Source organism: Canis lupus, chromosome 12 (assembly GCF_011100685.1).
Source record: "Canis lupus familiaris isolate Mischka breed German Shepherd chromosome 12, alternate assembly UU_Cfam_GSD_1.0, whole genome shotgun sequence".
NCBI classification, from domain to species: Eukaryota; Metazoa; Chordata; class Mammalia; order Carnivora; family Canidae; genus Canis; species Canis lupus.
In genome coordinates, this window is record NC_049233.1 from 10,127,308 (window position 1) to 10,147,946 (window position 20,639).

At 52.5% G+C, this 20,639-nt stretch overlaps 2 protein-coding genes across 4 annotated transcripts; both read right to left on the bottom strand.

The window, feature by feature from the left end:
• Nucleotides 1-624: 624 nt before the first annotated feature.
• On the bottom strand, nucleotides 625-10,410 carry LOC608975 (trem-like transcript 4 protein). Of its 2 annotated transcripts, none has more exons than XM_038554008.1 (7): nucleotides 10,271-10,410; nucleotides 7,386-7,747; nucleotides 6,839-7,171; nucleotides 5,351-5,426; nucleotides 3,888-3,973; nucleotides 2,128-2,237; nucleotides 625-1,249 (listed from the first exon to the last, which is right to left on the bottom strand). In XM_038554008.1, the coding sequence occupies exons 2-7, from the start codon at nucleotides 7,441-7,443 to the stop codon at nucleotides 1,025-1,027; spliced, it is 888 nt and encodes a 295-aa protein (XP_038409936.1). In that variant the 5' UTR covers nucleotides 7,444-7,747; nucleotides 10,271-10,410; the 3' UTR covers nucleotides 625-1,024. The 2 variants fall into 2 exon arrangements, with proteins under 2 accessions (XP_038409936.1, XP_038409935.1); XM_038554007.1 differs by having other exon boundaries at nucleotides 3,888-4,006.
• TREML2 (triggering receptor expressed on myeloid cells like 2) lies at nucleotides 9,465-20,061 on the bottom strand. Of its 2 annotated transcripts, XM_038554005.1 has the most exons (6): nucleotides 19,762-20,052; nucleotides 19,195-19,374; nucleotides 16,636-16,956; nucleotides 12,853-13,270; nucleotides 11,680-11,786; nucleotides 9,465-11,366 (listed from the first exon to the last, which is right to left on the bottom strand). In XM_038554005.1, the coding sequence occupies exons 1-6, from the start codon at nucleotides 19,823-19,825 to the stop codon at nucleotides 11,287-11,289; spliced, it is 1,170 nt and encodes a 389-aa protein (XP_038409933.1). In that variant the 5' UTR covers nucleotides 19,826-20,052; the 3' UTR covers nucleotides 9,465-11,286. The 2 variants fall into 2 exon arrangements, with proteins under 2 accessions (XP_038409933.1, XP_038409934.1); XM_038554006.1 differs by lacking the exon at nucleotides 11,680-11,786 and having other exon boundaries at nucleotides 19,762-20,061.
• Between the last annotated feature and the right edge of the window lie 578 nt (nucleotides 20,062-20,639).

The following is a 20,639-nucleotide window of genomic DNA, read 5'->3' on the forward strand; positions in this document are numbered from 1 at the left end:
TGAGGCAGACACTGCATGACTCAGTGGGATTTGCAGAAGGGATCTGGCATCCCACTAGCAGCTGAATTGGGTGATCTTTAAATGTCACCCTTGAGAAGTGATGAATAGCAATTCAAGCAATCTTTCCCAAGACATGGCAGGACCCTACCCTCCATCCCCGTGGCCTGGAGTTCCCACAGTTCAGAGTCACTCCTTGGGGGCACATAATTAAAAAAAGGGGCCCTGTCTCCTATAAGGGCCCTGTGGAAGTGTACTAGGGCAAAACAAGAAGTGGCCTTCAGTCTGCTCTGTTTGAGGTGCAGCTTGCAGAATAGATGAGAGTTTCCACGGAAGGCAGAAGAGCCCAGGTCAGTTCTGGTGGAGCTGCTGGGGCCACTATGGGGAAGGAAGTTCCTATGCCCCACCGTGACTGGCAAGGCCAAGGGCTAGGGGAAACCCTTGAGTGACAAGCACTGCCCACATCTTGCTAGGGTCACTTGTGAGAATCAAAATCAGGGGGTCAGGAAGGAGAGGAGGAGCTGGGGTGGAGAAATAGAACTTTCTAGTCTGGCTTAGAAGCCCTGAGAGATAGTTGGGGAGGGGCTTTCATGAGGAGTGTCACCAAAGAGGAACTTGCACAGTGGGTCAGGATTTCACAGCCCCTGTTTAGGAAGGAAGTGAGGATCACAGAGTGGGGAGAAGATTGTGTCACTCGGAGGCACTGGGGTCCAAATCCTATCTAATTTGTCTCTGCTCCAGTGGCCCTCCTCCCGGGCCCTGGGGAGAGGAGTGGGCAGGTATCTAGAGACCCCCTTATATAGGCCCCAGAGTCTGCCCATCACAGACTTCAGACTCAAAGCTTCTCCCCTCTGGAATATAAGGACTGTCCTTTCCTCCTTTTTCCTCATCTCCTTTGTAGGAAGGGGGTAAACCTTTTGCTGGTTTTTGAGCATCTTTGCCACACTGAAGTCCTCCCATCACTGGTGGAGCAGCCTTATGCCTCACAGGTATTTTCTAAGTGTTCACTTCCCAGTGAAGACTGACTTTAGCTCTTGAACTCCCTGTCTGGGGCAGTTGACTTGGAGGGCTGGGATCTGGCTCCAGCGATGTCGGCATATTCCACAGTCAGAAGGGGGTCAGGTATGGGCTTCAGGTTGAGTTGGATGTTGACATAGATGGAGTCCTCAGGCACAAAGTGGTTCAGGTGGGTAAGTGAGGCATAGCAGATGGCCCCAGTGTCCTCTTCAGAGCCCATATGTTGACTGGAGCCCTAGAAATCAAAGAAGACAAGTGTTCACTGTACAGATCACAGCTGGGAGTGGTCAGTGGCCCCTGGGGGCTGCCCAGAGCAGAATGGAGGACAGAGACAAAGATAAGTCATGGAACAGAGTATGGATGCTGCAGAGCCTCTGAGAATGGCTAAAGTCAGCAGAGTCGCCATCACTGAAGAAGTTTAAGAGTAGGCTATGGAAGACGACACAGGTGTGATCCATGGACCAATAGCATAGATATCACCTGGAAGCTTGATAAAATCTCAGACTTTCCTAAGATCTGTTAAAGCAGTCTCTGGGGCTGGGGCCAAGGAAATTCGGTTTGAACAAGTTTTCCAGGTGATTTTCATGCACACTCAAGTTCAAATAGCATTGAGCTAGAAGAGCATTTGGTAGGGATGCCACTTGCAGAGTTGATCCCAGCATTACAGAGAGTTGAACCAGATGACTTTAGATCCTTCCAGTCCTGCAATTCTGTGATCTCAAGAATTTTCATTCTTTAGACAAGACAGACTTACCCAACAGCAATGGCCTGTTCCCCAGCTCCTGATGACAGAGCACCTAGGGAGCCATGTTTCCACCATGTGACCCCTTTTCCCCTAGCTGACTGGACTGGTGGCAGCCACGCCATGAAATGGGCTCCCTGCCCCCATTAACAGTTGGCCCTTAAGCTAGTGCTTAAGAGCAAAAACTAGGGCAGTCAACTTCTCTCTTTCCCTAAGGGGTTTAAATTGGGAAATGTGGGGCAAAGGGTGCATGCAGATGAGGCAACAGGAGCATGAGGAGTCATGAGTGAGCCCAGGTCCAGAGTGAACAGAAACTAAATGTAAACACAAGCTGGGAAACTGAAAAAAAACAACACTGAAAAACAAGATACCCAGGAAAGCTGAGATCGCCTCTGCCTTGATGAGGGATCCTTCCCATGCACGGTGGTCTGTTCCTTCTGGACTGAGATGTTGTTGTAGATGTGGTGGGATTTGTCCTCACCTGTGAGGAAAAGAGTCCAGTTTGGGGCAGGGACCTCTCCATAGGTCCCGTTACCCTGGGAAGACAGGAGTGCTGGAGGTTCCCGCTGGGCAGAGGGGACCCTGGTGGGAGAGGGGCTGGGTCTCAGTGTGGAAATTCCACGCTGCTCCAGGGTGTATGCTGGTGGCCAGCACAGAAGGGTGTCCAGGGATCTGACATCAGTGCCAAGGAGCAAATCAGACTGGAGTCATGTGGCTAATTTGCATAAAACTGGTAAGCTGAATCAATTCCAGTCACTGAAAGTCCCAAATTTAAACATCCATTTAAGTGTAATCTATTTGTGAGGTGTTGGGTGGCTCAGTCAGCTAAGCCTCTATCTTCAGCTCTGGTCATGATCTCAGGGTCCTGGGATCGAGCCCCAAGTCAGGCTCCCTGCTCATCAAGGAGTCTGCTTCTCCCTCTCTTCTCCACTCATGCTCTCTCTCTCTCTCTTTCTTTCTCTCTCTCTCTCTCTCTCTCTCAAATAGATAAATAAAATCTTTTTTCTTATGTATTTATTTATTTATTTATTCATGAGAGACAGAAAGAGAGAGAGATGCAGAGACACAGTCAGAGGGAGAAGCAGGCTCCACGCAGGGAGCCTGATGTGGGACTAGATCCCAGATGCCAGGGATCAGGCCCTGGGCTGAAGGTGGTGCTAAATCACTGAGCCACTGGGGCTGCCCCAATAAAATCTTTTTTCAAAAGTATAATCTACTTGCTGGTGATGTTATCTATAATATCTTTCAAATTTTTGGACCAGGAACCACAATGAAAAATATTTTATCTCCCCCCCACACACACACACTCTTAAAGTCTAATGAAAAAGTATCCTTCCAACGTGCAAAACATTGTGACATTTGCTTTTTCCTTTCATTTTATGAAAATAGCATTGTGACCCATTAAATTGACTTTATGCACTTTGAAAAATACATGTATAAAATTTTACAACCCATTACTACTTTAGGGTTTTTATAGCTTTAAAAATAAAATCAATGAGGATCAACATACCACTGACTCATTTCCACATTTCAATATTGTCAACACACACATCACTGGGTTATATGGTTAATAAATACGCAGCACATATGTGCCAAACAAACCACAAACAACAACAACAACAAAAGAACAACAACACAGGAATCATCAAAAGCTACTGATCTCATAAATCTTACACAAAATGCTGATGATTTTACATGTGATCAGTGCTAAAAACTTACAACTTGGACAATTAAAAAGTCCTTTAAGTCCTTTTATGAAGACAACATTTTAAAGCAATCATGACCACTAAAAAGCAATACTGTTGACAGAAAGATTTTTAGATAAATTTGTTTAAAAATCCTTAACTATAAGACAATGGCGAAATATAATATCCCATATGGATGCTAGAATACCCAGTTTTTGGCCATTTAGGCTTGGAAGGAGCTGGCCTTTGAGCCTCTGAAGAGAATGATCCCATGTGCTGCTCTGGCAAAGCAAGAGAACCCAGGGGATCCTGACCTCTTCACTTCACAGGTCTTAGTTTCCTTGCTGGTAAAATGAGTATGATAAGCCTTCTCTTCAGGCTCATGGGCATGAGGACATCATGGCCAAGCCCTCAGGGGTCTGCTCGGAGCCAGCCCTGGAGTTTACCTTTCCCGGAGCTTCTTCGGGCTTTCCTCAAGTACAGGATCATGAGGAAGGTGAGCACCAGCAGCAGCAGGACAGCCACCGTGGAGCTGGGAACGATGAGATGCCAGTTGCTTTGGGGGCTTTGGAATAAGGGACAACCAGCCAGGTGAGGAAAGTGGGAGCCAAATTTCTGCCCAGAAGCCATCCCTCTCTCCACCCACACAGCCATGATAGACTCTCCTGCCCCAAGGAGGAGAGTCTATCAATAGACTCTCCTCCCTAAGGAGGCAGCCCCATGCTCAAAGGTTCTGCCCCTTAGATCATGCATATCCAGCTACATCTGGATTTGTTTCCTCCTCTGTGAAACGGGACTGTTGACCACGTCAGCTGTCTTTGCTCCTTTTCTTTTTCTGGCTGCTGTCTCCTAACTTGCCCCTGGGGGGCTTGTTGCAGCATCTGTACCCAGCCCTCCCACATCCTGCCTTTAACTATTTCTTGGTCCTGATTCCTCACTCCTACCTGTGGGATGCCCTCAGCTCTCAGGACACTGGTGTCCTGTGACCAGCCGCGCTGCCACATCACAAACAAATTTGAATAGGACCTGTTCTTATGTCAAAGACAGAACACAAAGGTAGGCTCCCAGGGAAGGTGCTTAGAGTGTCAAAGGTTGAACTTTAATTTCCAGAGGCGCACCTGTAGGGACACCTCTCAGCACCACCTAGTTTCTGGGTTATAAAGCCTTGAAGCAAGGAACCAAGGTTGTGAGAGCCCTGGGCTCCCACTGCAGTGATTATGGGTGGGGAGAAGACAGGGGAGGATGGAGGCCAGAAGAAAAACAACTGTGGGGTCAGTCCCAGGGGCTGCGGCCTGGAAGCCATCAGGCAAGGGTAGAGAAGAAATCAGGCCATGGGTTGTAGTAACTACAGAGTACGGCTTTTCCCTGGAATTTGGGATGGAGGAAGGCCAAGAGAAGAGTGAGGCAAATGAGGCAGCCCTGGTCACGTGCCTGGCACTGGGCCAGACCCAATCCCACTTCATCCTCACAGACACTCTGTACAATGGTGGTTCCCAACTGGGGGTGCTTGTGTCCTCCTCCGAGGCAAACTTGGCAACGTCTGGACATATTTTGGTTTGGTTGTCATAACTGGGTGGTCTGGGGGAGGTTTGTACTCTTGCTCTCTAATGGGTAGGGGCCAGGGATGCTGCCAAATACTCTACAGTGCACGGGACACCACTCACAACAAATGTCAATAGTGCCAAAGGTGAGCAACCCTGCTGTAAGGTGAGGATGTCATTGACCCCATTCTGCAGGTGAGAAAACTGAGGTTTAAAGAGGCAAAGTGACCTATGAACCATGTGACTCCCATCTCAGCCCCTCAGAACCAGGTAGCTGTGGGGCCGAGTTAGCTGGAGGTATTCAGCACAGTTGGTCATAGGTGGGAAAAAGTGGAGGGTGGAGAAGACGAGGAGGGAGGTCACAGTACCTCTCCATGACAGGGCTGGGGGCAAAGGTCCAGGCTGTGGTCCTCCCAGAGCTCCTGGTGATGGGCAGGGCTGGAGCTGTAAGAGACTGACAGTGAGGAGAGCACTCCATGTGTTTGCCCCACATTCCAGGCTCCTCACATCTAGCCCTTGGCCTTGGGGAGTAGGGGCCCTGGGGAGTAGGAGCCCACAGAGGGCCCTGGGCCAAGTGAGGACTCTGAGAAGCACCACATGCCCTGCATATGAATGACTTTTCCTCACAGTGAAGTGCTCCAGTACAAGAGGCTTTACATTAGACTCACACTGTCACTTGCATATTGGACATATTTCTATAGTCTTTTCTATTTTCATTGTTCTTGACCATGTCATGCACTCTCAACATAGAATGCTTCCCTTCCACCTCTGCCCACTTTTGTCTCTTCTGGATAAATTCCCGCTCACTCATAAGGCCTAAGTGGTTTCACTTCTTCTGGAGAGTTCTCCAGGAGAATCCATACCACTGCTTTCTCCAGCAACTGGTCCCTCCCTTCGCTGGGCTGCCCTCTAATGTGCTTTCATTATGCCACCTGCCATCTGCTCCTAACCCTTCCCTTATGTGTCTGCCTTGGATGCAAACGGCGGTGGAATGGGGGGAGGCTCTGTGGGCTCCTCCAGCACAGGAAAGGGTCTCGAGGTCTTTGATTCCCCTTACAGAGTGCAGCCCCTGCCATACATGGAGTGACAGTGAGCCATGGCTTGTGTGGTGACTGACCAAGCAGTCAACAAGGGTCTTCCAGGCGCCCAGCTCACCGAATGGCTGAGCAGGCTTGGCAGCAGGACAGGGGTCTGGGAAGATGCCGTTCAAGCTCTGACCATCACAGGGAAACACGGGGAGGAGGGAGCTTTGCAACTCTGAGGTTTTCAGGAAAAAACACCCGGAGCTTCATTCAGGAGTAGAGCCAAGCTTCCCATCTGAGCCTTAAGGTCTCTCGACACTAAGGGGTAGGTCTAGGGAGATGACCTGGGCTCTCTGAGCCCTTGGCCGCTACACCTCCCAGGCTCACCCCCAAAGTCCGTGTCTACCTCACCAGCTGGCTGTCTCCTGTCTGTTCACATTTCTTAACCCAACCAGTTACCTTCCACTCAAGCACAGCCCTTTAAGAGAAGCTTAGGGGGTTAGGGTCAGGAGTCTGGATGCCCTGGGATGGCCCAGTAGAGCCAGTCTTGTTCAAACCTGAGGTGGCTTTATAGTCATTACAAATCAACAGATGAGTTTTGTTAGTAGCAATAAGAATGTTCAGAGAAATGCATACTATGCTAAAGGAAGAACGAAGTGAGGCAGAGGTCTGAGTTCTTGTGCTGGATCTGACCTTAACCAGCAGTGACTTGGGCAAGGGGTGCCGGTTTGGGCTGTGAGAGCCCTGAATAAAATTACATAAGAATCCTTTCTAGCTCCAGCATCTTGTGATTCAGGATGGCTGAGAACCACACAGAGAAGGGGAAGAACTCACCTGGAGACACCACAAGATGGATATTTCTGTAAGTAAGGATCTCAGAGGATTTGTAGATTCCGCAGGAGTAAAATCCAGAGTCTTCTACCTTGAGCTTGGTCATGGTGACAATGAAGTAGCCCAATCTGACCCCATCCTGAATGGAGTTTCCGGGCTTCCACTGCATCCCCTGGATCCTGGGGTAGGAGGCTAGCACAGTACAAGTACGTGCTGATACCTGCCTGCACCAAGCTTTCACTGATTTTGAGTCTTGCCAGGACTGGTACAGGCACTTCACAGAGATTGTCTCCCCTTCCAGTTTACGCAGCAACTCTGGCTTCTGTTCCCAGGAACCTGAAAATACACTCTCACGTCAGGGAGCAATTTCTCTGCCCCTGTGGGGCTGGCAGGTGGGTGCCACCTTCCTCGGAATGTGCCCAAGACCCAGCCTCTGGCCACAGTGCCACCCTGCTCCTGACCTGCCCTCTGCATGCCTCCTTCATGCCCTCCTCACCAGACCATCTCTCCCTCCTCTTGCCCTATTCCCTCCCTCTGCCCTCCTCATCACCTGAGGCCAGGAGCACCAGCAGGACTGGTGGCAGCAGGCGTGTGGCGTCCCTGGCCATGGGCCCTCTTCTTGAGCGTGGCAGAGTTAGCAGGGAAGACCTGAGGACAGGGAGCCAGGGCTGGGGCACAGGGTTGAGGATTCAGCACAGCCACCCTGGCTTGTCAGGGAAGAAGAGCTGAGGACGGCAAAGTCCTCCAGTGGGGCTCGGGGAGGTCTTGGCCTTGTAGGCAGGAGTCTCCCTCTGCAGGTGCTACACATGGCCCAGTCGGCTTTCAGAGCTGAGGCTCCAGGGGACTCAGCTGCTGCTGGCTCTCTTGCCCAGCCTCCTCCTCCTTGTCATACTGGGGTCAGGGTGTAGAAAGCTGTGAAAGCCCAGGAAGAAACTCTGGTGAAATCAGAACTCATTTCTGCTTTCTCTTTCTCCTCTTTATCCTACCACTTCCCCCTGGCCCCAACTACCTCCTCTCTACCCCAGTATACAGCCTCCACTGAAGGTGAGTGACAGAGTTAGGGGACCCTTTGGAGGTGCCCAGAGGTCCAAGACTTCCTGCTCAGGCCTGCCAGGGAGCCAGGGAGCACTATGGGGGCTGGAGTGGCAGAGGAGAAAGGAGACGGAGAGTCATTTCCAGGAATGGAGGTGCAGAGAATGCCCCTGACAAGGGTGGGAGAGAGTGAACCTGGGGGCATGGGAGCGGGAGGCAGGGGAGAAGGGAGATGCAGAAAGACAAGGACAGGAGGCTGAGGGGGTCTTGACGTCACTCCACATCTCCAGCTGCCAGCCTGCCACAATCCCTCCATAAGCATTTGTTAGAGAGATCACAGTAATCAAGCACACTTTAAGGGATAACTGCCATTAGAAGAACTACAGAAAAACTATCCCCGCAGGCTGTTTCACAACCAAGAAAGGAGAAAATCCTGTAAAAATGCAGTGTGGCAGGTCAGGTAGGTGGGGCGCAGACTCTCAGGGGGAGATTAGCACAGGAGACCAAAAGTGCTTGGGGACCGAGCTGGGAGAAGAAGGACAGGAAGCAGGACAGGGTGACAGGAAGCTCAGACCAGGGTGTGCAGAGTTCTGAGGACAGGATGCTCTCCAGCATGGCAAGAGGTGTTGGGGCTTCAGATCCTGTGGCAGCCAGTCAGCGGGGGGGGGGGGGGGGGGGGTGCGCTCCCTGGGAGGTGACTGGCTCTCTGCAGCTGCGGCAGCCCCCCAGAGACCCTCACTACTCCCAGCACTGGGGCAAGCAGTTCATCTGCCTGAGAGGCAGCAGCACCAACTGAGTTTGATGTTGAGGGAAAACCCTCCTGCAGCCATCTGGGAGAATGCCATCCTAAGGCTTATGTCCCAGGGTGACACATCTGCCTGCCACGCTCTGCAGAGCAAACATCCCTCCGTGCTGGGTTTTATGTGTCCTTGCCCTTGGTCACAGCAGGAAGCCCTTCGCAGGTGTGGCCCGTCCTTGTCCTTCCCACAGCCAACTGCTCAGGAAGCTTTGTCGCCTCGCCTTCCCTGGTAAAGGCAGCAGCAGCCCTGGCCCGTGTGACACCCCCACCTGCCCTGCCCCTCCCAGCCCTGGATCCATTGGAGATCTGGGTCCTCCTGAGGCTCCAGGGAGAGGATGAAGAACAAGAAGGAGAAAACAAGAGGCTGGGGCTTTCAGGGAAATGTCCCAGAGCACTGGAGGTCCCAAGAGGCCACCCAGGCCATCAGAGCTGGAGAGCTGGGGCAGGGGGTGTGGGCGCCCTGCGTCCTCGCTGTGGAGCTCATGTGGGAGCAGGCTCCGTGGGTGGGCACCTCATGCAGGCTCACTGAGCTCCAGGCGCCCCTCATCCTGGGCAAACGGGGATGGTAGGTCCCCTAACAGCTTCCCTGCCTGGCATCGGGGCACAGCCAACAGGGTGTGTTGGCTGCCCAGGTCCAGCACCCAGCACCTGGGGCCTGGGTGAGTGCCCCGCTGCCCTCCCTAGTCCCTTCCAATTGAGGGCAAAGCAGAGACATAGGTTCCAAAGGCCTTCAATGTGGACAACGCGTCCTAGAGCTGGAGCCGGAGGACCAGCAATCACAAGGCATTTACTCAGTTGTGGGAGGTTTGTGTCACGTCATTTTATCCTGAAAGCAGTCTTGAGAGGTAGGAGTTAGTGTTCGCCTTTTACAAGAGAGGAAGATGAGACCCGAGGGCTAGTGACTGGCTCAGGGTCACGCAGGGACAGGTGGCCTCGCTGGGTCCCCGTCCTGAGCCCTCTGCCGCTCTCCCACAAGACATCCTGTTCTCAGATGAGGAAGGGCTGTCAGTGTGCTGTTGTAGGATCTGGGGAGGGGGGGGTCTTGGGGAGCTTTATTCCTCTGGGGAAATTCAGCCCCCTCCTGGTTACACACCAAGGTCGTGGCCACACCCTCCCGATAGGGAGGATGGCTATCACTCTGTGTGTGTGTGTGTGTGTGTGTGTGTGTGTGTGTGTGTGTGTTGGCACAAGGCTTGTCAGTTCCTCAGTCTGAGTCTCCTCTGGTGCCCTCTCCTGGACGGAGGAAAAAGGTGCCTCCTCCCTGCTGTCCCCCAGGATTACCTCCTGCCTCTTCCTCTCTCGCTACATCCATTCTGGGGGCAGCTACCCATCAAAGCTCCAGCTGCGTCATTCTCTTGACTATGAGAATGCTCTTCCCATGTGAGAGGTCTCTGCCCCCGGGTGGAGTGGAGATGTCACGATCCCTAGGTGCTTATTCCAGTTGCCCTAGGCTGCTGGAGCCCCTGCTCTAGAGGACGAACCCAGTCTGTATTCTTCAGTCCTCACTATAGAAGAGGCCGATTCTGAGCCAGGAGCCAGTGAAGCAGAGGCCAGGCTCCTTCGGCCATTGGACCACCCCACTCCCACCCTGGCCCTGCACCCACCAAGGCGTCCCTCCAGACTGTACTCTGCTCCAAGCTGTCCTTGCTGTGTCACAAGTAGCTCCTCTCTTCCCAGGGGACAATGAGTCCCCAGGGGAAGGTAGGTGATCTACTCTTTCCCTGAGCAGTGGCCTCCCCTGCGGTGGACTCTGGAGGGCCCTCAGTCTCCTGTGGGGGAGCTCAGGTCTGGAGTTGGGATCCAGGGGAGACAGTTCTGAGTGCAGCCTCTGCATGCCAGTCTGGGGACAGGCTGGTCCTGCAGCCAAGGGCTCTGGGCAGCCTGGTCGCAAGCTTTCCCTGAAGGGCCAGCCAGCAGGTGGCAGCAGTGGGAGGCTGGGCTCTGCTGGCTCCCAGGACTTGAGGGACCAGCAGCTGAGGTCAGGGCAGGGCACCTCCAGAGGCCCATCAGGGGACGCATAGCCCTGAGTGTGGGGGACTTGGACCACTCTGGGGTCCTCAGCTGCCATGGACCTCCAGCATCAAGTTGCTATTCCTTCTTCTCCAGGGCAAGGCCTTTGAAACACTGGCTGCCTCTGGGGCTTTTTTTCCCCCCAAGCACATGGGGAAGCTTGAGGGAGCAGAGGGTTGCTGAGGACACAGGGTTCCAGATGGGGAGAGGGCAGCTGTCCACCAGTCCACTTTCCTCTGCTCCATCGCAAGGGGTCCTGAGGCCCACGGGCCGTGAGCTCCCTGTCTGGGTACAGCACCGTCAGGGCTTCTCTGCCACCAGCTGGGGCCCAGGACTCTGTGGCTCTGAGCAGAATCCCCTTGGTGGCTTCCCCTGGGGCTTCCTGCCGGTACCCTCCACTCTGGGTGCCATCCCAGGTTCTCGGCAGCCCAGGGGGACTGAGCAGGTGAAGAGCAGCCTCTCGTTCTAGGGAGGCCTGAGTCCGGCCTTGAGCAAGTCCTCAGCCCCCAGCCTGGCTCTAGTTCAGACAGGTTCCCAGCTCCATCCTCCTCTGGCCTCCAAAGGCCCCTCCAGGAAGAGTTCCCCCACTCCACAGTTAAGTGGTCTCAGATCACACAGGCTTCCACGGAGGCTCTGGTCTTCCAAGTGGGTCCCTCCAGGGTCTAGTGGGATCATTGCATACCCTGTAGCCTGTGAGAACAAGGAGAGAGATGAAAGGGGACAGGGCTCCAGCTCTCTTCTCCCTGCCCCCCATGCTCCTGGGCCAGTCTATCCCCTCTTTCGGTTCTGCCCTCTGCTTCCTGCTAGTTCAGCCCCAGAGGGGTCATGCCGTGCCGCTCCAGCCTGCCCACCCTCCTCCCTCGCCTGGATGCAAAGTAGTCCTTCTGGCTGGACGCAGGTAAGGACACACCACCTGGGGTCGGAGTGCACCCAGGCCCTTTGGAAAGTGTGTCAAGCCCCAGTGCTCTGCCCTCAGGAGGCTGGGAGGGTGGGCTGTACTCACTTCCCATGTGTCTCTTCTTCCAGAACCCATAGACCACGATCAACATCACAGACACTAGGAGGAAGATCAGTATCCCCAGGTACACAGTGGGATGTGAATCCTGGTGCCTGAGGGGACGGGACAGAGTGGGGAGGAGGTGAGCACCCAGTTACCCCCACCTGGACCCATGTTTTTCTGCATGCCATGTGAGAGGAGCCAGACTGAGAGAAAATCTGATGGCCCTGGTGGGAATGATTGGCTCCCTTCCTTGGGGAGCCAGCTATGGCAGGAGGAAGTGACAGGCTCAGAGGTCAGGGGAAGAAGTCCCAGGTGGAGGTGAGCGTCTCTCCACTTTAGCGCCTGTCCTCCATTGTTCCCACAAACCTGAACATCCCTGAGGACAAGGACTCTAAGGGACCCCATTTGTGACCGAAAAGATTGAGAGTCTTGTTCTTCTCATAGTGAGAGCCTCTCCCCACAGCCCTTCCCTCCTTCATCCTCTGAAGCAGATGCAGCAGGTGCATGGCCTGTATCCCCTTGCCTGTAGCACTTCATGTGCGCCGGCCCTTGGCACTTCCATTTAAATTTTCAGCCTGAAGACTTTCTCCTTTTATTAGGTCCCTCTTTGCCACCCATGGCAGGCAGCCCTCCACTGATGACCAATAGGAGTAGTGTCGGTGTAGGAGTCAGTGTATTAAAACCCCAGCTTCCTTGCCCTTCAGGTGGTCGTCTGATACTGGGCCCGAGAGCCTCCCCTGCACTTGAGCTCCGCTGCTCACAGTGGTGGCCAGCTTGATTAGGTTCTCTCCCAGCTGCTTCCCTGTCTCACTTCCCGATGCTCTTTCCACTCTTGGTCCTAGAGGCTGCTTCTAGGGGAGCCCAAATTAAAGAATCTCCCATTTCCCACTTCCTACCCCCAAGCCACATCCTTATCCTGCCCCTACCTTCTCCTCTCCATCCAGACTCTTATGCTGACCAGTTCCCAACCCTCACTTCCCCCTGGCATCCTTTATGTCACCTCTCCATCCTGGCTTCTGGCCTCCCACCCAGCTCTCATTCAGCAGCACACCAGACCGACTTCCTGAAAAGGAAAGGTCTGCAATAACATTTGCTTGCACCTTGAGGTCTGTTCAGGCACCAAGAACTGTTGCTGTATCTGTTCAAATGTCCTCCAAGCCCAGAAAACACAGGTACCTGATAGGGGATAACTTGTTGAGGAGAGCCCCGCTGGTGTGGCACACTTCTGTGGTGGGTGATCCGGTGCGCAGGTGCCCAGCCCTGGTGGATATGGATGCTGGGCCAGCAGAGGAGGCTCTGGCATCGCTGGGAGACACAGTCACTATCTGGGACCCCATGGTCCTCCTAGGCCCCGTGGTAGAAGGGCCAGTGCTGGTGAAGCTGTAGTCTGTCACAGAGGTCAGTCTGATGGACTCTGAGGCAGTGGGGGACACGAGTCTGGTCAAGGTGAGGAGATCAGGTGTGAACATTGTCATGCTGGTGGTGAATGGGGCATCAGGGCCTGAGGTAGGGGTTGGGCCCGATGTGACAACAATTCCACTCTTGAGGATATTGGCCAGATGTGCAAGAGGAGTGCTTCTCTTGGTGGTAGAGGCTAAGGGGCCAGAAAGGGAGAAACGTTAGCCTGAGTCAGAGGCCTCCCCGATAGAAGCAGATCCTCGTCTCCCCTCATTGACCTTGGACCCAGGATTCTGCTCTGCTATGTGACCAGATGTACATTTGTTGGGGAGAAGAAGTGGAAACAGTAAAGAAGGAAGAGTCTCTCACAGTTTCTTTAGCCTGCCCTGTCAGGCCTCTCCCCTCCCCATGCCCATCTCTCTCATTGCTTCCAGACCCTCCTCATTCCAGGAAGCCAAAGAGATTTCTTCACTATGATGTTGAACAGAGACTTTTCTAGGAGCTCCATAATTGGTGACTAGGGTCCAGAAATGAGGGCAAGGAAGCCTTGATGGCCCATGTTCCAAAGAATGCCTCCAGCAGCAGGGTCAGATGCCCTCCTTAGGAGCTTATGAAGAGACACCTGCTCCCCTCATCCATCCTTTCAGCCTTCTACCTCCCATTTTCTAGGAGGCTGGCATTTGGATGGTAGAGGAGTAGGGAGCTATAGGAAGCATGTGGTCCCTTGTGGAGCAGTGTGGTGGAGTCTATCTCCATAGAAAACAAGAGATGGGAGAGAGTCCTTGAGGAAGAGAGAGGGCTGACACGGGAGGCCTCATCCCATGACTGTGCATGGCAAAGGCACATTCCTGAGAGCCAAATGGCCACCATGGAAAGTGCCCATATTTCTGGGCAAGGGAACCCAGAATGAGCAGCATTGGTGAGAGTAGGGAAAGGGGAAGAGGCTGACCTGGAGCCAGATCTCCCACATCATCCTACTCAGCAGTGGGGAGACCCCAAAGACCCTTCAGAGAACTCACATGCAGGTGCCTTGGGAGAGCAACATTTGGACACCCACCTCACAAACGGCTGGGTAGAAAAGAGCCGAACAGAGAAAGGACTACTACGGGGTGGGAGCGCAGTGAAGTCACACAACGACCTCCCTTCCTTCATTCTTGCCTTGGTACTCCAGGGCATTGGGAGAAGAAGGCAGGGAGAAGTAGCTGAGAAGAACCCCACTTTCCCACCTGCTGAGATGAAGGAGAGGGAGTTAGCCAAGGCTACCTCTTCCTCACTCTGGTGGCTTGGGCCATAACATGTGGTCTTCAAGAAGGAGTAGAAGAAGTGGGGCACCTGGTTGACTCAGAAGTTAAACATCTGCCTTTGGCTCAGGGCATGATCCCAGGGTCCTGAGATTGAGTTCTGCATCAGGTTCCCCATAGGGAGCCTGCTTCTCCCTCTGCCTATGTCTCTGCCTCTCTCTCTGCATCTCTCATGACTAAATAAATAAAATCTTTTTTTAAAGGAGTAGAAGAACATATATTGCTAGAAGATTCGAGGTTTTAAATGGGCTGAGGATTTTTGTTTATTATTTCCTAATAATTTCAATTATCCTAATAATTGAATAGGTCTGCAAAGTTGGAATCTCCTCAAATGGTCTTTAAAAGGTAGATTGGGTGTGGGGGGACATATGCAAAAAGAAAATGAAACCATTTCATGTTTCCTGCAAATTAAGACTTCAATACACCTGTTTTCAACTATTCCCTGGATCTGAAGCAGAAGTGGAGAGGGAGACTTGAGATCTGGCCCCATGTCTTAGAGATAGCAGTTGCCCTCACTCAGTCACAACAGAAGAGGGGGATGCAGGTGGGTCAGGTGTGTAACGAATGTCATCATCATTGGCTGCTTTTTTCAGGTTCTCTTGCTGGTGGGAGGACCTCAGGGCTTGGCCCTTCTCTCTTTTTCTACACTCAAGGGAGAACTTTTACATCCCCTTGATTTTTCTTATTAACAGCTTTAGTGAGATATTATTCACATTCTATATACCACACCCATTTGTAGCAACAAGTTCAATGGCTTTTAGTATATTCACAGTCATGCAACCACCACCACAGTCAACTTTAGAATATTTGCATCATCTCCAAAAGAAACCCCTACCCTTTAGCTATTACCTTCTACCTTCCCCTTCCTTCCCCCAGCCCTAAGCAACAATGAATCTGTTTTCTGTCTATATAGATTTCTTGAATCCCCTAGACTTTCAATTCTCTTCACAGAGATACTTCCAAATATATCCCCAGCTCTGACCTCTCACCTGAGCTCCAAGCTGATATATCCACTGCCTGCCCCTTTTGCCCACTTGGGGTTCTAGGAGGTGTCTTAAACTCAACATGACAAAATACAGCTCTTGGCTTTTCTCCTCCAAACTAGCTCCTCCCCAGAGTCACCTGACCCAATAAATGATACTATCAGGCCCCTTGCTGATGGAATAGAAAACCTCAGAGTCACTCTTGATTTCTCCCTTTTGCTCCCCTCTTGTCTTACCTACAAAGTGTACAGGGTGGGCAGGAAGCCCAAACATCATAGGTTGGAACCCCTCCACTTCTTTCCACCTCCAGAGGCCATGTCCTACTCCAAGACATTGTCATTCTCAGCCAGAATGTGGACAGTAGTCTCTCTGTCCATCTCTTACCCTTCCACCATCCATCTTTCACAGAGCAACTATTATAATCTTAGAGGCAAACCACAACACACCCCTGTAAACTCTCCAATAGCTTCCTATTGTACTTAGAATAAAACTCAAACTCCACATCATATACTTTAGGGCTGCTGTTTGACTCTCCAACCTCATCTCTTGCCACTCTGCCCCACACTCAATATGGAGTAGTCACACAGGCGTGCCTTATACAGGCCCAGCCCTTTCTCACCTCAGAGCCTTTGCACATGCAGTTCTCCCCACCTAGAATACCCTCCGAAGCACTCACATTTCAACAGGACTAGAGACCTCTCCTCACATGGGCTCTGCTTGATGTCATCTGCTCAGAGACAGGTCCTCTCAGGTCTCTGGTGCTTTAATAGCTCCCTCCACCACTAGAAAGTAGAGTTACTTTCTAACTTGTCACACTGTCTGATTTTAAGAACATTTATCGTTATCTACAATTATTTGTCTGATGATGTATGCCAGCCTATCATCTCTCATCTTTTTAGATCTCATTTTCTTCATTGGTAAAATGGACAGTAATGCCCATGAAGATGTCAATAAAAGAACTGGATGGCGCCTGGGTGGTTCAGTGGTTGAGAGTCTGCCTTTGGCTCAGGTAGTGATCCCGGGGTCCTAGGATCAGGTCCCGCATCGGGCTCCCTGTGGGGAACCTGCTTCTCCCTCTGCCCGTGTCTCTGCCTCTCTCTGTGTGTCTCTCATGAATAAATAAATAAAATCTTCAAAAAAATAAAAAAAGAACTGTGAAAACCCTGTAGCACAACATGCCTGTTGATGGATTATTCTTCTTACTATATCTGCTGCGAATGAAGTATGAGGCAGGGAAGACACCCCTACCCTCCCAGTTCCCTGGCAGGCCTGCTTACCTGGAGACACTTCCAGCTGGAAGCCCATCATTGGGTACAGGGTCCCAGAGCTGTTGCGCATGCACCAGTAGCGGCCAGAGTCCTGGCGCCTGAGGGCTGCCATGCTGATCTTGACCACCTTGGCCTTGGTGTCATCCTGTAGCACGTAGCGCGGCCCCTGCGCCCAGACCCGGGTGAATCCAGGCTCACACTTCTTCTTCCTGATTTTGCACCATACTCTACCCTCCACGTGGTTTTTGCGGCTCTTGTAGGAACACTGCACAGACAAGGTCTCCCCTTCAAAGTGCTTTACTTTTGTGTACACGTTCTCGGCAGGGGCACCTGGGGAGATACTACTGGTGAGCAAGGTCTGGTGAGAGAGGGGAAGGAGGCATCTTGAAGGTTGAGGTGAGGGGAGAGGAGGTGGATACTGCCCTGCTGTCATGGATCTCACAGCTTCAGGGAGAAACACAGCCCTACTCTGAAAGAACTCCCCCCCCCCCCCCCCGCCCCATCCAATAGAGGGCATGCACAGGCCCTGCTAAAAGCTAATTCCCAGTCTGAGGCGGAGAGACACAGTCCACCCACTCAGGGAGCTCTCAGTCTATTGGAGTAGACAGTAGCCCTGCCCTCTAGAAGTTCCCAAACTGCTGAGGAAGACAATAATCCTGTGCCCTTGGGGAGTTCTAGGATGAAGATATAGAACTAGCCCTCAGGGAACTCTCAGACTGATGGTAGAGACACAGGCACAGCCCTCAGGGATTCCCTAGGCTAATGGAAGAAACTCAGCCCTTACACTGAGGGAACTCCAATGGACAGAGCCCCTTTTTTCATGATATTTTTCTAGCCCAGTGGGAAAGTAATAGCCCCATTTTCAGGGCCTTATGGGAAAGACCCAGGTCTTGTCTTCAGTGAGCTAGACACACAAATGCAAACAGAAGTCACAAAGTTATAAAATTCCAGACCACAAGCAACTTTGATAGATAAGAAAATCCAATATTTGAAAAAATTAAGAGCAGTTATTTAGTTCACAAATAAGTTCATTATAGTTATCTTTTAAATAGCAATTTGTCATAGTTCATTTTAGGTGCTATTTCATTTGAAAACATTCTAGTTGCATAAAACCCATAGATTAAAAATGCCCAAACATACATCTAAATTCCCATTGGAGTGCAGACCCAAAGAATTGTACAATTATTCACTGTTCATCCACAGCCTGTTACAGTCTATGCCTAGAAATAAGATGTGGTCCGTGCGTTTCACAATCCACAGCCTGGCAGGGAGAGAGTAGAACTAGGGGTGGGGGTGGGGACTCAGGGGACAGCGAGAGGGACAAAGTTATGATGGGCTCCCTCCACTCCTCTCCCCACCATAAGCTCAGCTTTTATTCCTCTCACACCACCCAGAGCCTGATGTAAACACACACATACACACACACACACACACACACACACACACACACTTCTTCCCAGCAGTACAGAGTAGAGAGCACACATTTTGGAGTCTACGTGACTATGGGTTAAAACCCTGGTTCTACTATCAACTAACTGTGTGAGTCGATCCCATAAGTCTCTGTTTCTTCATCTGTCTCAGGCTGTGGGAAATGTGTCCCAGGACAGTGTCTGAAATGTAGCTGGTGCTCCACGTGCTTCCTGCCTCAAATGCAGGTTCCTTCAGACTTCTCCAGCTGAGCCCAGAGCTCTGATAGCCAAGGACCCTGCACTTGAGAGGAGACATCTGCCTGCTTCCAACCCAGCTGCACGCACTATAGCTGAGGCTCGGGGTAAGATAGCACCCTCTCTGAGCATCCCTTTGTCCTGTACAAACCAAATACAATGATCCAACTCAGTTATTTGGTGAGTCGGAGGCTTGGGGGACCCCTGGATTGCTCTACACAGGAGACACACTTCTGCCCTGGCAGAGGGAGGAGCCTCTCTAGGGGAAGTGCAGGGGTGGGGTGCCCCAAGAAAGGGTCTCCTGGGTATTGTGTTCATTTGTGCTCACCTTCCACCCTTCTCAGAGGCAGTAGCCAGAACCGAACAGGAAATGGTAACTTGGTAACCATTGCAGTAAGGGAGGCAGGATTGGGTGAGGCTCCCTCAAGGAGCATTTAGTAGCTATGGGGTGGGTGAGGGGCCTTCAAGGATTGTTTCCCCTCAGGACAGGGGGATGGGGACAGGCGGTAGTGGCACAAGCAACTCAACCAGTTAAAACATACACACACGTGATGCAATGATTCTTATAACCAAAGAGGGCTTTCTCGACAAGAGAAGGAGGCTTTTTGCGTGAGTGTCCATGGTCAGGGGTCCTAAGGAAGCCTGGCAGATGAAGGGGCCCAACCAGAGAGGGTCCAGAGCTTTATCTTATTTTGTGAGTCCTGTATTAGCTTTACCTGGGGCCAGATAGTGGGATGCAATCTTCTTACTGTTCTCTGGTTAGAAGCCACTAGGTCAGCCCTCTGACCCCTCTTCCAACCCCACAAAGCATGAAACAAGATTACTGGGCAAGGAAAAGCCTGGAGGGAGACTCCAGAAAAAGGGCCATTCCCTACCCCCTGAGCCAGCTCCCCTGCCCTCTCACCTGAGACATGGCTCTGGAGCCACAGCAGCAGCAGCAGCAGGAGGAACATGGGAGCCATGGCTCCATCCAGTTGGGGACGGTCACAGGCCAGCAGGGGGCCAGGCCACCCGCATCCAGGGTCTGGGCCCCACGCCAATGCAGGACGTGTCACTTGGGTCTGCCAGGGAAGGACCTGGCGTTCTGAAAGTGCAGTTGCCCATTTAGGGAAGTGAGGAAGTTGTGGGACCTACTACGATCGGCAGACCGCAGGGCCCGCAGAGCCTGCGGAGGAGGGCGGCGCTCGCTGCTGTTTACGCCCTCTTCCCCGAAACTTCGGGCAGGTGTGGCTGCTCCACCCAGCCTGCCCCCACACCCCACCCCCAGCCCGAGGAGGGCTCTCAGGGTAGAAGACTCCCCACCTTCTCCAAACCTCTCCTGGAAACTGGCCCATGGGGGGACCTCCTACTCTGAAACAAGGGGTCCGTCTAGGGGGGCTGGGGCGAGTTTTCTGGACCCTCAGCAACAGACTCCCTGGGATCCCCTGGGCTCAGAGGTCCAGGGGTAGGGCTTGGGGTTGGGGCAGGGCACCTCGGATCCTAGGTTTCACCAACACGCATTTCCGAGGAAGTTCTCGCAAACTCCATCCATTCATTCGCTCAGCCCTCCCGCGATGCGCTCCTTCCCTTGCCCTGCCTCCCTGGCCAAGGTCCTGGCTGGTGACAACAGCCCCTGACGCTCCCGCTGGCAAAGAGCCCCTTCTGTGCTCACACGCGATCCTATTTCCGTCAAGCTAGAATTACAGGGAGAAAGGAGGCAAATTGTTAAGTCTCAGATCATATGGTTTGGGCGCCGGGAGGGGCTTCTGTGCTGTCACACGTGGGCGCGCGCGCGCGCACACACACACACACACACACACACACACCCAAACTGTCTCTCCCTTTGACTACTCCCTTGTCTCCTTATCTTTCTCCCTCTCTCCCATTCTCTTACCAACCCCTCTAATCACCCACCAGCTCTCCCCCCTCGGTCACGGAGGCTCCCCCTCCCCGCGCTCCAGGAGCCACGCCCCCAGCCCCCCAGCCCAGGCCTGGCCCCCAGCCGGCGCGCGCATGCCCACTCCACTTCCTCTCACTCCACCCTATCTCGCCCAGACAGCCGCCGGGCTGCAGCCAAAATGACCCAGCATTTGGCCCAAGACCCCACCCTCTACTCTGTCCTGAGCTCTAAGACTCAGAAGGATAGACTCCTGACATCCAAGAGCCATGTCATCTGTTCCTTTGGGGTCGGTGGAACCTACATGACTATGTGCTCCCTGTGCCAACTCACCTGTGCCAACTTTCTTCTCCTTAGACAGGATTCACAGTAACAAGTCTCAAACCAGGCTTGAACTCCCAAATCCCAAACCAAGGAAGTTTGATCTTTGCCGAGTCCAAACTTGCAGTCTCTTAACTTATTCTCCATTCATT